Source organism: Pseudoliparis swirei, chromosome 12, assembly GCF_029220125.1.
Source record: "Pseudoliparis swirei isolate HS2019 ecotype Mariana Trench chromosome 12, NWPU_hadal_v1, whole genome shotgun sequence".
Lineage (NCBI taxonomy): Eukaryota > Metazoa > Chordata > Actinopteri > Perciformes > Liparidae > Pseudoliparis > Pseudoliparis swirei.
Genome location: NC_079399.1, coordinates 13,789,659 through 13,806,941, shown reverse-complemented (window position 1 = coordinate 13,806,941; position 17,283 = coordinate 13,789,659). Strand labels below are relative to the sequence as shown.

The 17,283-nt window shown below is 43.9% G+C and overlaps 1 protein-coding gene across 1 annotated transcript in view; it reads left to right on the top strand.

Annotated features, from left to right (window-relative positions):
• The first annotated feature begins 228 nt into the window (after positions 1-228).
• map3k5 (mitogen-activated protein kinase kinase kinase 5) overlaps positions 229-17,283 on the top strand; it is a 67,365-nt gene continuing 50,310 nt past the window's right edge. The window contains exons 1-2 of the mRNA XM_056428992.1: positions 229-1,223; positions 15,980-16,119. Of these exons, the coding sequence (XP_056284967.1) occupies positions 776-1,223; positions 15,980-16,119 (588 nt within the window). The 5' untranslated portion in view covers positions 229-775. The remainder of the gene's footprint in view (positions 1,224-15,979; positions 16,120-17,283) is intronic.

Here is a 17,283-nt window from a genome sequence, read left to right as displayed (position 1 = left end):
CTGTCACGGTGTTTATCATATCAGCTGATCAATTGGTGATTCATCAATACATATAGTGGAGGGCAGATCGATGGCGTGGCGCTCTGGGCTGAAATGCCGCTGTTTCCTGAAGGCGCACAACTCCACATATGGTCTCCGTGCGCCCGCCCCGCTCCGCCCGGCTCCCCGGCGGTGTCTCTCCGCCCAGTGCGTGAGTCTGGAAGATAACAGTGGAAACTGGGCAGGGTCTTCCTCCACATGAGAGCTGCCTCTGTGCGCGCGCACGGCACTTTCTCTTCCCAGAGAGATGACACGCCGCCGCGAGCCTTTAACTGCGCTTAACTTCGACTCCGTGTGACATTTTTCTTCTTCTCCGTCTGTGGGCGTCGCTATACGCGGATCCCGGGGCGGTGTTGCTCAACTTTGGGAAGTGTGTGTGTGTGTGTGTGTGTGTTTTGTTGTGAGAGCCTGGGCAGGAATGCACGGATCTGGCTGTTTTTCTCTTCCTTCTCCCCACCTCTTCCTCGGATCAGTGTCGTGACTTACGCGAATAACCGCGTTAACGGGCTGGCGCGGGTGCACTCGACACGTAAACATGCAGCATGATGTGTAGTCGCGCCGCTGCCTCTCGCGGACTGTTCGCCTGTGTTGTGGAAGCGGAGGAAGGTTGCACGTCTCGCTCGCGCAGCGGCTCCATGGGTCACCGCCGTGCGTAAACGCTGGCTCTCCATGGAGGGCTGCTGGAGAAGCCGCTCATCACAACCTTTTCGAGACCGCGAGACGTGACACGTGAACCATGATGAGTCAACACCAGGACGGGATATCCTTACCGGTGCCCAGCTGCTTCGGAGGTTGTCCCAGAATGGAGAGCCTCGGCGGCGAAAACAGCAGCAGCAGCAGAAGCGGCGCTGGAGGCGCTGGAGGTCGCGGCGTCTCCGGTGTCCCCGCAGCCGGAGCTTTCTGGCACGACTCGGTGGTCTGCAGCGGGGGGCTCAGCCCGACACCAGTGGGCGATCCGATGGACGGCGGGGGCTTGCTCTCCACCGGGAAGCCGTGCAAAAGCAGGCCGGTGACGGTGGCCTATGTGGTGAACGGAGAGGCGAGCCAGCAGAACAACGCCGAGAGCATGGCCCTGCAGTGCCTGAAGGACGCCTGCGACACGGCGGGCAGCAAGCTGGAGACCGTGAACTTTGGCAAACTGGACTTTGGAGAGACCACGGTGCTGGACAGCTTCTACAATGCAGGTGAGTGGAGAAGTCAAATGCAGCAACTACAACACACGAAACTTGCAAAACTGCAAACTCATGATAGGTGCAGTAGCCTAAGTTAATCCTAAATACTGGCGGTCTGAATTTTGATCTATTGTCTAAATGCATTGTAAAGGACTCTATACGTATGCTCTCCGCTTCAAGCATGCGGCTCTAAGGTCAATAGTCCTGAGTGAGAGTCAGTCACCCCTGAAGTGCCACTGCTTCACAGGGAGGCTCTCCTCTCTTTCAAAAGAGTTTTAGGGGTCAAAGGTCCCTTTCTAGGAGCATGTTTGCCTATAGTGCAGGTTGCTCTGAGCTCCCGAAACACAACACCAGCTCTACATGTCAGGGCTTGAGGCTGCAAGCCTTCATGTCGCAGCTATTTCCACACTGTGCTCAACAGAGCTGGAACTCGTTGAGCCAAAAAAGCCTCATTGGAGTTGTTTGATTGACTCCATGAATGTGGGGGTAATTGTTCAATTTGACCATCCAGGCGTAGTTTCCTCCTTCCATTGTGCTCCTCCAGTATTGTACCGGAGTGTCATGGGTTGATCCATGAGGCTGGACTTTCCACTGGAATCTACAAGCAGGGAAACTTTCCCTTTCTTTTAATCATATTGTGTGTGTGTGTGTGTGTGTAGTCATTGGCTCCTGATGATGCAGCGAGAGACGTTCAGTTGTATTAAAGCACTGAACAAAATCTCTGTGGAAAACAGACCTTCCAGGAATTGTGGTCCAATTAGACGCAGCCGGGATGTAAAGGATGTCGAGGGCTGGTCGGCGTGTTGAGGAGCCAGGAACTGCAGCCAGTGTTTGGGTTTCACTCACGTGCTCTCTTTGGGCTCAGGATTTGTTCAGCAGGTTGTGCAGAAATAAATGTGGCTAGCCCAGATGGATGACCGGTAGCAGGAGCCACACATACTTTTTAAATAAGAAGGAATGCAGTGATACGACTAGGATTCACAAACTGATAGCGCCTCAATACAACTCATAATGTTACAACAACAAAAAACACACACACACACACACACACATATAAAAACCGTGACAAAGATTCACCTGAGAAGACTTTCATCCAAAGGAAGGACATGAATTGAAATGTGAATTTGAATCTAGCAGGAAGCATGTTCTTTAAAAAAAATTTGATTTGGAGATCAAGTGCCATCCAGGATGTAACGAGGCGACATGAGTGTCGATGTATGTTTCAGCATTTTAATGACTTTTTCAGACCTTTGTAACAAACAAAGGTTATGTGTGTCAAACTTTGTAAAAGGTTTATTCAATGTTATTAATTGCTCATTAATAAAGGTTTGTGTATATATACTGGAGGACGACACAGCTGCCACAACCTGGCAACCCAATGTGTGTCCTTTCTAAGTGGCTCTTAACTGATCTAGAAAGTGGAACCATGAAGTGCATCCTGGCTGTCTAAATAACATAACAACCAAATGTAGCTTTAAGAATTAGTTCATTAATTCAGTCGTAGTTGACCATCAATTAATCATTTCAGTCGCTTTTCAAGCAAAAAAGTGTCAACCATTCTCTAGTTTCAAATGTAAAGAGTTTCTGTTTTCTCTCTCATATTGAGTATTTTTTATTCATGGACTATTTGCTTCACAGAACACGCAACATGAAGATGTCATGTTGGGCTTGTTGCTTGTCATAACATCATGTTATTAGTTGTACAAACACACCGAGCTCTCTCCTCATTTACTTTTTTATTTGGTTGTTTCCCTCTGAACTACTGTGGAATTTCCCCATAAATTCAACTGGCAGAGCAGAGGCATTCCTCTCTATCTTCTCCAACACACAGCGCTTCATCCTCTTCCTGCACGAGTGTGCACCAAAGATGAAGGCCAGACAACAAAAACATTTAAACAATGAGCTCAGAGCCAGACTGAAAGTATGTCCCTTTGGAAATAGGATTTGCCAGATTCGAGTACAAGCTGCTCCTAACTGCCCTTCAATGTCCTCACAAAGAGGACATTGGGCTGAGAGTTGGCAGATTGTCAAGCCTGCGGGCCGCGATACTCAGGAAATGTTAGGAAAGAATGCAGAGGCAAAAGTTTTGCCAACAACAATGACTAACCATATCTTATCACGAGGGTCTTTGTTCCTGACAGCAGTCATTGATCACAGATTCTGCTCCTGGGAGTCATTGGTCAGGTGTAGTGTGAACTTGTGTCTCTGTGTGTTTTACTCACAGTGGGTTCACGTTATTGACCAGTGATGTGGTTTTATAAAATAAATAAATTGCTCTGGTTTTACTCATCAAAAGAAGAGAATCATCATCAGCAAAAAAAAAGTTGGTTTCAATTTCAGATTTAGTTTTTCTTATCAATGAATCTCCTATTTATTTGTCTGTATCTATTTATTGTCAAGAACATGACAAATATCAGACACAATTTTTCAGCATTACATCTTCTAATGTCTTTTTTTTGGTCCAAACCACAAACATAATAATTTTTAAATAATATGAACCAAAGAAAAGCAACACATTCTCACATTTGAGACACTGGGATTATTGAATCTTTGGCGTTGACTCTTTCTAAAGCAACGACTTGTCTGCACATTGACTAATTGTTTCACATACAAATACATGCAGTGTGTTAGCAGACGATGCTAACATAATGTTTTGACCATGCAAATAACTAGTTTTGGCCTACCTTTTTTCTTTTATAAAAAAATGATGATTACAAAGTAAGTGTGCATCATCATCAAACTTTTATTACAGACTCAAGGTCCAGATAGTACAAAACATTAAAATATAATAAAATACATACAAAACCACAATTTAAAAACAAACAAAGAACTACACATGCGTTATACAGCAAAGAACTACACATGCGTTATACAGCAAAGAACTACACATGCGTTATACAGCAAAGAACTACACATGCTTTATACAGCAAAGAACTACACATGCTTTATACAGCAAGTGTATTCTGCATTATATCATGTTTTATTCTAGTTGTGTCATCATCACCTTGGTTATCACCACGTGCCCTCATTTAGTGGTTTCTGTTCTCTGAATCGTGGAACAAGACGCAAAACATCAATCGTATACTTTTCTCACGGTCTGATCGAGAGGAACACCGTTTTGGATTGACGACTGAAAATACAGCTTGTTGGTTGAAAGGCATATCGTGACATAGTTATGTGGCTGAACCCAGTGTTTGTTTTTTGTATGTGTTTTCAGTATGTGATTGAGTCATGACCCTCTTGGAAGAACAGTGAGAACTACAAGCATGTTGTACGACCTCTCTTCACCCACCTGCGGATAATTCCGCGTGGCTGCAGTGACTTGTTGTTTCCAGCGCCCTCAAAGAGAAGTTTTTTTTACTGTGTCCCAAAAAAAAAAAAAAAAAGCAGCCGCTGTGAGTCCCGAAGCTGAACTGAGGAATCAAAGCTGATGCTTAGGTTGAGGATTGACCACACGTCTGATGCTAATTTGAATTGTTTTCAACGCATCAGACTGCTTCTGTTGAACTGGTGTGATGTCATCGCGTGGAATGCAGAGGAGACGCTGAATGTCGCCATCATCCACCTGAATCGCCATCCACCTGAGTTTCAAAGTGAGCAGTTCTAGTCGGTTAGAGTACAAAGGAGACAATCGTCGGCCTTTGTAGCAACTGAATAATGGTGGTGATGTAATCTAGTGGCGCCAGTCCCAGAATCCAAAGATGCTGCGTCCAAACAAATAGGGCAACGCATGTGGATGTTGCAGCTCTGAAATCAGAACCACGCTGTGTGTATTACAGGCATTTTTTCCTGAGGTGTTTTTTGCTGTTGTTTTCTTCTGATTAATTAAATTAATTGGCAATCAGAGCTGGGAGATCAGCAGGAGATCCTCCATTGAGATTGACAGAGTGAGACGAGCGGAGAGCTTTTGATTTGATTGTGTGACTTGTAGTCCGCGTAGCGTGAAAACTGTTTCGGGTTTGCTCACTCAATTTTGATTGACATCATGACAGAATGACGCTGATGCCATGTTGTGAAACCATGAATATCTAAAATTTCTCCTCCTGAAATATGATGGGGATAAAAAAAAGTCCACGATGAGACGGTTTGCTGACGCTGTGGATTTCATGAAGGACACTTTATGTGAATGATTTCAAACCGTCGCATGTTATTCATGTGGCAGGGAAGCTCTACAGTGCCTGATGCCCAGTGATCATCCTCATCATCATCAGTTGTGCTGTTCCATCTTCATCTGTTCGGTGTTCATAGCCGGGTATAGCGTTATCTCTTGTTATCTCTCTCTTGTTGACATTACATTGTGAATTTTTTACATTGAGCACGATGTGTTTTTGAAGCTATTCCTGAGCACTCACACCGAGGAAGAGCCAATTTCAGAGTGTTTGCTTACCTCTTGTTTCTGTGTTCGACCCCCGCCGCTCACCGCTTGGCCAGCAACTCACAAGTGGTGTTCACAGCCTCGGAAACACACAACGCAAAGGGCAAAACTGTCCCTAACAAATATAATTTTGCCCTGATATCACCAGTAGAGGGGCAACAAATGCCACTATAATGTTGATAATTTAATAGCGTTTTGTTTTTGTTCTTTGTTGTGTGTGTCTTATCTGTACTTCCTGTACTAGGTAAGTACACACACAAAATCTATAAATATATTTTTTTTATTTAAAAAATGTCATAATAAGAAACAACCACAAAGAAATAAGAATAACACATTATATGATTGTCTGATTTAGGTTTTCTGTTTGTTTTTTGTTAAAAACAATTTAAAAATCACTTTAAATCTGAAGACTACTGCCTCATAGTCTTATTATTGCCATTTTTATGACAATTGCTCATAAATAGACTAAATAAGTATATTTATTATTTATTTATTTTTGACATTTGTCAGTTATATTTATTATTTTTTAACAAAGGTTACATTTTATTTTACAAGTTTCAAAAAGTTCCCCTAATATTTTAAATACCCCTGGATTTCAGTCAGTGGGGGCAAAAAGTGCCCACTAAAGAATATGCACATTTCCTACCCTGGGTGTTCATATAGTGCACTTTCGCATTGTATTGAGGAAAAACAAGAGAAACGACAATCGCGGAGGGGAAGTAATTTTTGAGAAAGTTCAAATGATTATAATATTTATTGTAAAGCCTCATAACCACTGTAACAAATGCTGGTTTGCTGTTCTCACGGTTCTCAAAGCATGGCGCTCCTTTCCTCCCCTGATCACGTCCCAAACAGGGCACGGCTGTAACCATTGTACAGCTGCTCCGGTCCTGCCGTGTTCACTGTCAACAGCACGAGTCAGCTGACGGCTTCTTGTTAGGAGCGTCTGGGGATTCACCGGCACAAGACTGTACGCTCAGCTTCAAGAATGGGAGGCGGCTCCGCTCTGAAATCCCATCAGCTGGCTCTCTACTAAGTTGTTTATCCTCCCTCCTGTTTATCTGTATGCGTGGCTGCTCGTCAGAGGTCAGAGAGCACAAGGTCAGAGGGATTCAGCCCACGGGCCACTCACTGCCCGTCTGGGGGTGGGAGAGGTAGACTGTGAGCACAAGTTGTTTTCCTGCAGATATTTCTCAACAGGAAGTGTCGTCAGTCTGTTCTTCATTCATTATGCTGTGAAACCTCCATTGCAATCGAAGCCCAGTGACAATGAAACACTCACTGTCATGTCACATCAGGGCTCTGCTGCTTCGACGTCTTGGTATGCTCTGCAGGCGAATGGCATTAATAAAGCTCCAACATCTCAACATGCAGTATTTCAACATTAAATGGCATACTTCCTGATTATGTTGTAAGTGCAGCGTAAAGCCCCGAGAGTAAGTCTCGTCGCTCCTCGGAAAAAAATGGCAGGAGGTGGAGAGGCGGCGTATTAAAGCTTCCTTTCAAGTCTTATCAGGGGTTCATTTCAGGCGAGAGCGAGCAGGAGCGTTTACCCAGCGTCTTTATGAAGGCAGTGGAGGGTGAGCGAGTGGCTCGTATATCACCACCATGATAAGGAGCCAGGAAGCAGTCAGTGCCTCGAAAGATCACTGGGACCAGTCAGTTGTATGGGAAGCATATCTGGAGCGGTAATGTGCAGTGATGTGTGCGAGATGAGGAACATTGAAGGACAATCGCTTTGATTTGGAGGGGAAAAGTTGAATAATAGATCCGTAAAAAACAATCACCGTGCCTCATGCAGGAACCGCTTGTACGAACGAGTCGTTCTCAAGTAGCTCGTACGAGTGATTTAAAAGAACTTGTCGCAATCACCAATTTTCTCTATATTATTATGTACATTTTCATGACCACACGCTCATTTACACAAAGGTGGCATTCATCACGTCATGCCGGTCGCTTGCTCTGTTTTCTAAAGTTCTGAGCGTTCGCTGAATCTGACGCGGCTGACCACCATACAAAAAGAGAAATTTAAGAGAAGAAGACAAAGACGTTCTGCACGAGGTGGACTCTGTTATAGATTGTTTTCTCCTCCGACGTGCACACAATCCACCGTCGTCAGACTCTACAGCATCTCATCCTCAGGTTGTAAGGAGGTGGTGTTACTCATCAGTCCTCTCCTCTCACCTATACGCAACTTCTGGCTGGTCTGTAACACTGTTTGGGTTCTGCACATGCAGAGCAGAGATCACAGAGTGAAGCTGATGCTAAACTGTGCTTGATGAAAGTAAAACATGGTTGTGGGAAAGGAGAATGTTCTTTTCAGGCGGCGACAGAAATAAAGTGTTCGGAATGTGACTCTACGAGGTGATCCCTCAGCAGCAGCAGACCTTCCCTGTTTATTATTCTCCTCCTCAGTTACTCTGCTGTAAGCTGACAACAAGCAAAGGTCCTAATTCATCTGGTAGATCTTGAGATGAGGAGTAGATCACTGGATAAGTGAAAACCTGATGCTCACGCTTGACAAGGAGTCAGTGGGTTCATCCTCTGGGCAGCGTCAGAAATACACACGGGCAAAGGGCAAAACTGACCCTAAGAAATATAATGTTGCCCCCAATATCACTAGGAGAGGGGCAAACAATGCCCCCATAATTTCTTCAAGTAATTCTGATAATTTAATAGTTTTTTGTTTTTGTTCTTTGTTGTGTGTGTCCTCTCTGTATTACCTGTGTTACACACAAAACAAATCAATAAATATAATTTGTAATTATAAAAATGAAAAAAAAATAAGTTAGAATTCTTAACAGTTGTTAAAAAAATGAATAACAATAAATAACCACAAAATAAATAAGAATAAAATTGACTATGATTGTCTGATTTACGTTTTCTGTTTATTTTGTTAAAAAAATCTAAGAAAACACTTTGAATCTGTAAACTACATAGTCTTATTATTGCCATTGTTATGACAATTGCTCATATACTGTAAGCCTAAATAAGTATATTTATTATTTTTGAATAACGGTTATATGTTATATCACAAGTTTAAAACAGTGCCCGCAATGTATTTGTAAATTTGCCTGGATTTCAGTCATTGGGGGCAAATTAGGGGTCAAAAAATGCCCCCTAAAAAATATGTTAATCTCCTCCCCTGCCTCTGGGACTATGAATGTATGAGCAAACTGTTATCTAGTAGTTGCTGAGATATATTCCAGTGTGGATCAAAGTGGAGGACCGACCAACATTGTTAATCCTACAGTATCAAGAGGTCAGGTAATCCTTCAAAACCTCAGCAGGACACTTTTGCAACAGTTCTAGGAATAAAAAGTACCAAGAAATCCTGAAAGGAGATTTCTCTCCACCACGCCGCTGTGAGGTGTTTCTGCTGTTTTCAATGGAACGCTTTATAACCTCCTGCTCAGCGCCGCTTCATTTCAATGCACAATTTAGCAAATATGCACAGCAGTGCCTCAATCCTATCATGTGAAGTAATTGCGATAAGGAAACAGAGTTTTCTTGGCGTAGATACACATCCCTCTTGTTTCGGCCAATTCGGTAAATGAAGGCGGCAACTCGGGGCTACATCAGCACGGGTTAGTCAGCCGCGGATGAATTCACATTCTGTTCTCTGCTATTTTCCCCCTTGGGGCCACGGCACTGCAGTTTGTAAAATGTGTGTGTGTGTGTGTGTGTGAGTGTGAAAAGGCAATAAAGTGGAGCAGAGGTCAAAAAAGGAAAGAAAAAGAGCATCGCAACTGGAAGGTCTCACTTCCTGCATCGAGGGGTTTTCAGGGTCTTTTCTTCCAAGACCATTTGTGTCCATAAATAACGGGAGCATTAATCTCTCTGCAAGGCTCAGCATCTAACCTACAGAATAACCGTTGTCTAGCATGTCCCATATTATCCTCCGGGAGTAGAGGTGCATGTAAACACAAGTTCTCAGTCAAAAGCCTTGTTTGGTGCTTTTCTTCCATTCCCATGTTGTATTTTTGGGAGAGCGCCTGCACGGGGCTGTTTACACCGTGTGTGGCTTTTTGGCTTCCCATGTCTCTCAGCCTGATTTTGAATTAATTATAGATATTTGACCACTTACAGAGAAAGTGTTAAAAGATATTAGTTTTGCCCCACTTGAATGCATTGTTGGTCTGAGTCTAAAGGAGTTTCTTACCATTTATTTTGTTTAGTTTCAATGCGCCACTGGTTTCTGTAAGGTTGACATTTCCAGAGCAAGTTGACGAGATGCGTCGTCTTAAAAAGGTTTTCCAAAATCGAATCACGTGAGTCTGACGAGTCTCGAACGAAACCTGCTCAGAAACCAAGACTTTACCCTGAACAGCTGTTTCTGATGTCTTTGAAGAGCAAGTTCAAGATTTCAAGTTTCCAGAAGAATCCCCAGCTCTGTTGAAGTTTTGTGGCAAGTCATCACTTAGTATTTGAATGTTTCAAGTCAACTCTCAAATTATTCTCATCGTGATATAAATCCAAGTAAAACTCCAAAGTAACCTGGTACTTTGGAGCTACTGTATATTTGAGTGTTCAGTTTATATCTCGTGCTCTACCAGCACATGAGGATGCAGCAGACATGACCAGGGGAGGGGATGCATATACTGATTTTCAGTGGCAGTAACAAACCATCTAAGTATGCCAGCAAAAAATAGAAATAAAAATCAAAAAAATTGCTTTTGAAAAGTTTTCTTTCAACTTGTTCGTAAAGTAAATGCATTATGACAAGAAAACGCCACAGGTCCTCAAGACAGACGACAAGTCTTCTGACTTGTCGTCTGTCTTGCGACCGCATGTCTGTTGTCCTGCATGTCGCTGCAACCTGACAGCAGTGAGACATCATCTATGGCACGATGAGAACAAGAGGTAGTCGTGGTGCAGCTGCCACGACGCCCGGGAACACGACGACCGTCTTCTAGCATCTCTGGAAAGTTGGCAGAGAATTTAGACGTTATACTCCAGAAGGAACCTTTTTCTTTCTTTATTTTCTTTAAGGGGAGGAAAAAAAGAGTTCTGGAGTGTGGGAAATGATTTCCAGTGGAGCTTGGAGACAGTAATTCCACTGTCTGTGCTCCGTGTGGGCCGAGCTGCAGGGAACTCCACGAACAGGAGCCCCATTCCCTCCGTTCCCCTTTAACGATAAGGGGGAGAACACTGAGGGTTTTACCCACATCTGCTCCAGTTGTTTTCTTGCTGAGTCTCCATGGTTACATTTGCAACTCGATGGTGTTGTAGTTAGTATCAATTAGGTACTTAGTTCTGGTTCTTGGTGCACTTAGTACGCTTTTTTAGACAAAAGCGTACTACTTTTTTATTAGGTTAAAATGTTTTAATATGTCAGGGATAATCAAAACTGGGGAGTCGTGGGTAGATCTGTGTTTAAATATTCTAAACTAAAGGTTTAGAGGTCAGAATATATGATCAAAGATATATTTTACCAAGTTCGGGAAACAACCTCCATGTTAAAACCTTCAAACTAATCAATTATGAAAATAATAGTCACGGGTGTAGTCATAAACAACATTGAATGTGGTGGACAATGAAGTCTGTTTGCACTATTCATTTAGATACTTTATATAGCTTTAGGGATGAAGTGTGCACGATGAACGCAGTCTCAGTGATGTTTATAGCTGAAGGCTGTTGGGGAGCGACTGTTTACACTCATTAACTTCGATGTCCATGCGTCCAGATGCACGCTCTCCATCTCTTTTCAAGTTGCTGAGATAATCCATATCCACTCGAGCAGTCTGCAGTGGCAATTAGATCCTGCTGCGGCTACGATATTGAGCAGATCCCCCGCCCCCTACTCCAAAAAAACCCCCAATGTAGAGGCACTCAGGGGACGGCTGAGAAGGATCGATAAAGAGGAACCCCAGAACGATCAAGCAGCTCTCCAATCGCCCATGGCATCCCTCCATCCTCCTCTTAAGACGATTGGCCACGAGGAACTGCAGCAGCCGGCCGAGAGCTGCTGGGAGCTAAATCTGGCAGGAGTATTCATTTATTCTCCTCCCCTGCCTTGAGCAGCAGGCGATGGAATCCACCTAGTTTTGGTCAACAGGAGCAGGTCCGGCTGCAGAAGGTGTGGCATCCTTCCCCCTCCCTGGTAGAGGCAGTCGTATTATTTCTACTCGTATCAGGTGATTGTGATGAATGCAGCAGCTGAAGTGAGCATTAAAGGGTATCTGGGGACTCAAGTTTCTCCGCAGCCTTCTGTCAACACGACGTTGGCAGGTCCACGTGAACGTGCCCTCGTCTCTGAAAGGCAAAATCATGTATGACATTTCCACTTTCTGTGTGTTTTTTCTTCTTCTTCCTCTTTGAATTCAAGATTATTGTTCGTAAATGTGGAGAGAAGCCTATCGTGATACTGTCGGCAGAACAGAAAAGCCGTTGGCGTGACACTGTGTCATTGATCGACCAGTGTGACGTGTGGGTGTGCTCCAACATGTTTACAGTGGCTTGAATTGTGCCGCATTTCCTCTTTTGGTTTGTTTAGTCAAATAGTCACGTATTCGTGAGGCTCTTGTTTCCAATGCTCACGAATGCATCGCAGTTTATGAGGACTGTTTGTTCTATGAGTAGATACATATTTAACTAGGGCTTAGAGTAGCAACTCTTTTCATGACCGATTCATCTGTTGATTTTTTATTTTATTTTTTTATTTTCTTGATTAATAATTGTAAAACACCCATACCCAGTGGCCCAAGGTAATAGTTGTATTCAAATTCTTATTTTGTTGGACCAAAGTACAGCTGAGACTGATGTGAATGTCTTTAAGTATTCCAAGTATTTTGTCATAAACTAAACACATTTGACATGTTGATGGCGCTAGGTCAAGAGTTCACCACCGATGTGTTACGTTTTTACCCCCAGGACATTTAGGTTGCAGCTCAGACAGGAGACGATCCTGCTCTGGTTCAATAGTTTTTCGTCGTCGTTCTTCTGCCTGAATAAAATCTATTCAAAACTTTTATTGTCAAAGTGTCGCAAATCGCCGACGGTAAGAACAGTTTCGATTTTGATTAGCATTGCACATTTTGGTGTTTATTCCCCACGCCTCTCTGTGTATTAGGGCCTTTAGCTACAGTTCACAGCTAATCTCTATGTTTGGGATAAGATAAGAACTAGCTGCTCGCACTGCTACTGCTACGAGGATTTAAAGTCTGATGTCTTTTGTAGTAAAAGCCAAACATCCTGTTGGAGGAAATGAAGGATGAAAGTGGTTCTGTGTGACTGCCACTGTATTCAGTGTCTTGGTACTATCCGGTTTGATACTATTACACATCAGTACGTCTCAGCATCGAATCTGAAACGCACACTCCACACTGACGTTATCATACGCCACTAGCCAAGTGTTGTCAGCTCTCAGGGGCTTTGTTGTGAGAACAAAGCACTTATGAGACCTGATTGCTCCTTGAGAAGCTCCTGGCAGAACAAGACTCACTTGTGTTTTGTAATTGTTTCTTCACATGTGCACAGATCTGTGTTCCTTATCCATCATTAATATGAGCCATGCCCGACGACAGCGAGTCCTCCTCACTGCAAAGCAACTGCAACCCTTGTTTTCCAGTCAGCTGTGTGTTACGCTGCTTCCCTTTAATGGCCTCTGTTTGCATTAAAAATATCGCTGGGATGTAATATTGATGGGTTCTCCCGCCAGCAGAGAAATGAGACAAGCTTATCTTTTATTCATCGTCTGAATGTTGACATTCAGCAGCATGGGTGCACAAAGTAAGAGCACCGAGGGAGCTAAACAGCCTTTTTATTCCGTGTACACTCAGATTTATTTTTGGCGTACAGAGTATTTCTCTACTTTAAGTCCAATGGAATAATTCAAGTAATGACACGGGAGACGTCTGCGCAGTCAATGAATGTCACTCGTGGTTGTGGAGATGCCGTTAATATTGAATCATTGCATGCGTCATAGATGTGGAAGTAACAAGTGGTTTGTTAAGCAGGGCTCAGTGAGTGAGGATTAAGGTGTACTGTCCCTCTCCGCCTTGGACGTCAGAAAGTGAAAGCTAACGTGCACTCGAGCGCGGCGTCCTGACGTGAGGAACGCTGGCTGCTCATCCGGAGAGCGAGAAACCCTCCTGATACTCTGCCTCACGCCCGCAGAGCTTGAAATCCATGATATCCAGTCCTGTGCATGATGGTGATGACGATGATGATGAGGATGGGATCCTTGGAGGCCAGCAGCAAGTGCACACTTACCGGGTGAATGTGCATGTGCTGATGATGAGCTGACGGCCCTCCACAGAGCCAGCCGCTGATGGGCTTCTCTCTGCAGTGTTGTCGAGCTGGCAATGCGGAGCCGCTGAGTTAAAGTAGCTGTTTCTGAACGTCGGTAGAGTTACAGGAGATGTGCCTGCGTGTTGAGATCTGCCTAAAAGGCAGATTTTGTTCTCAGAAGAAAGAATTGTTCACCCCGCTGCTGGTGTTGCCTTCTAGTGATCTAACATAGATTTGATGAACGCACAGCTCTCACAACTGCTTTGACATTTTCGTTTTGCCACCCGTGGGCACGGAGAGGTAACTCTTTGAGGGATTTATCTGGCTTTTCAGTTGCTAAATGCTCCACGCTTCATCAGCGAGTTGCCAACTCTGCCCGTTCCTTGGCACTGGAGACTAGGTGTACAGCGTTTTTGTCCTTTCTCGTGAGCACAGTATGTCAGGAACGCCTCGATTACATCCGGCACAAACATCCTCTTAGACTGGTTCAAAATGGAGCGGTCAAAGGTCAAGGTCACTCAGGACTTCACAGGCCATGAATTAGGTATTCAAAGGCTGCACAAATTGGCAGATAAGCAGAGAGTTGTCCCCCATGTTGGTGAATTAAATCAATCATGAAATCAGTCTAAAATCGTGAGTTTTTTAAGAGGGTCTCAGCTCAGAGTGTGTTTCCTGTTAAGATTGTACGTTTGTGATTTTTGGGCAACATCAATAAGATTTGCTTGATCTGACGTAAGTGCAAAAATTAAGTGCACTATCCAGTGACGATGGCAAACGTTGCTCTTATTTTTCACTTTGTTTATCTTAAAACTGAAAATGATTCTGCTGTTTAAAACGAGCAGAGACGACTAAACCAAGGCAATATGAGGCTGTTGTCCCATTGTCTCCAGAATATGTTTCTCTCAGCTGGACCAGCAGCTCCAGCCCGGCTTGAAACACATGAAGGCTAAAAGATTTAATCGGCTGGTTCAAAGATGCTCTGCTCTTTCGCTCCATATCGCTGGTTTGTTGACACAAAGAGGTGGATAGAAGTGGAAACAGATGAAAATCCAGGGTGCGGCGTTATCTTTCTTAACTCCTCTGTCATTACTGGAGTGCAGCCATCAGGCCGATGTGTTTTTGTTGTTATCAGTGTCTCGGGGCGGCCTCAGGGACAGCGTGTACCACTTCACCTCGTGTGTGGGCCCCCGTCACAGTTAGACTTATGCAATTTAAATGCAGGAGTTGAGGGATGTCATCGGCTTCCGGCAGGGTGACGTGGCATTTGTACGTTATGGCTGAATTCCACGGCACACCTACGAATGAGCTCTTTGGTAACACGGCACTGTGTAAGCACTCGGTTTAAGGCTGGGAACTCTCCGCCCCCTCACCAGAAGCTATAGTCCCAACTGGCTTGAGTGACACATGGCAATATTTACTCCTCTTGACCTATTGATCCAGATCACATGCCTGAGTCCAGCTGGAGTTGGTGTGTATTTGTATTCGTAGGTGGAGTCGCAGGAGGACGGGTCGGACCACCGAACGTCAAACCTGTTTTTCTGAATTAGCTGCACTTGTTTCTCTGACTCCAGAATCGATAGCCGGCAGCAGCCCGCTGTGAACATCACCTGTAACAACCTGTAGTGTGAAAACCAACCCACACACACACGCACACACGATGTGGCTTTATATTTTTCCTTTAACCTGTGACCTCAGAGGTCTCTCTCTCCCAGAACAATAAAGAGCAGTCGATGTCGGCTTAAATGAAAGCCAGGTATCGAGTGTTAGTCAGCTCTGGTCTGATGTTTTACACGTACTAAAGCAACAACACTGTTTACTTTTTCATTTGTCCACATTAACAACTCTGTTGCGGTTATTGGTCTTGACGTTGTGACACTGGGGTTGGGTAAGAGCTTCCAGAGAGCTATATCAGTTTAATATTTAGTAAATATTGGTATAAAAATGGACAAATCTATTTACACTTTAAGGTGTGTAAGGCTTTTGCTCTTGGGTTAAATCTCGATGCTGTAGCACACAATGATATGTAAGACGAATATTGTGCTTCAGTGGTCAAAACCAGAAGAGTGGAAGGCAGTGAGAGCAGCAGATTAGTATCTATGAGATGTTCACCGGCCACGAATCAAAGTATTACACTGACTCGGTACCTGTCTCTTCCCACCAGACATTGCTGTGGTGGAGATGACGGATGCCTTCCGCCAGCCCTCGCTCTTCTACCACCTGGGAGTGAGAGAGAGCTTCAGCATGGCCAACAACATCATCCTGTACTGCGACACCAACTACGACTCCCTCCAGTCCCTGCAGGTACAGCAAGGCAAACAGTCGCTGTGGTTCACAAAGGTGGTGATTTAAAGGCTATATTTAGGAGGCAGGGGATTGACAGAAATGTGATCTGGTGGCATATCATTTGATTTAAGTTAATGTACTTATATGAGGGCCATTTGGAAGCCAGAGATGGTTTCATTTAGTTTATTATGAGCAAAACATGGAGGTGAAATTTGAATTTATAAGAGAAGCTTGTCTGTTCTCTCTGTTATTCTATTAGTGATTAACCCCTTTTTTAAATGGTAATTCTCTGCAATTTTGACATATATATTTTTGTGCAATGGTGTTTCTGTAATGCAATTCAGAAATCACCAGCACTGTTATGTTATGTCATTCCTTTTTTCTTTTCGTGTTTTTAGGTGATACTTTTTAATCTCCACCAAGGAGGGTTTTTTTCGGTGCGGATTGTATGCAAGCTGTAACATTGCAAAGAATATTAAAGTTACAGATTTCAATTAAGTTTGGTGGGAAGTTAAGTCATGGCCCAAAAACCAGGTCCAGCCACTGGTCTAGGTTTTGAAGTATTGCTCATCATTGAAAGACCCTTTAGTACTGCTCTTGCAGATAGAAAATGAAATGTGTAAAGCAATTTGGAGCATCGTGCACTCTTGGTGTAGGCGCCCATGATCATTACTCATGTTATCAAGTTCTTTTAGTGGAGGTGGGCTGCTGTAACAAAGACCACCTCCGCTAACTTCATGAACGTGACGCACTGTTATAAAATAAACCACAACCTTCAGGGGCACTGCTCTGTTATACCAATCTGTAATTGAGAGTTACACATTTTTAAACATGCTAAAATGTCAGATTGTTACCCAAAAATCTCTCAAATTTAGTCTGAGTCAAAGCATATGGCGGCAGTGTGAGTCTTGGAGCTCCTGTGTGGCAGACGAGATGTAGTTCACACTGTCTGAGGCCCAAGCTCTACATACTTTAAACCTCCTGCTGTAGGCGACTTGTCAGAGGAACACTGAAGCCTTTATTGTAGGTATTTAGTGCAGTGAGAGGAGTCCTATGGCAACCGCAATCCCTAGCCAGCAGCCTCATTGTGCAGTCAGAGGTCTATACGGCCTTCAGTGGAGAATAAACACAGAAGTCAAGATAAACACGACATTATGAACCAAATGCACAGTCTCTGCTCTA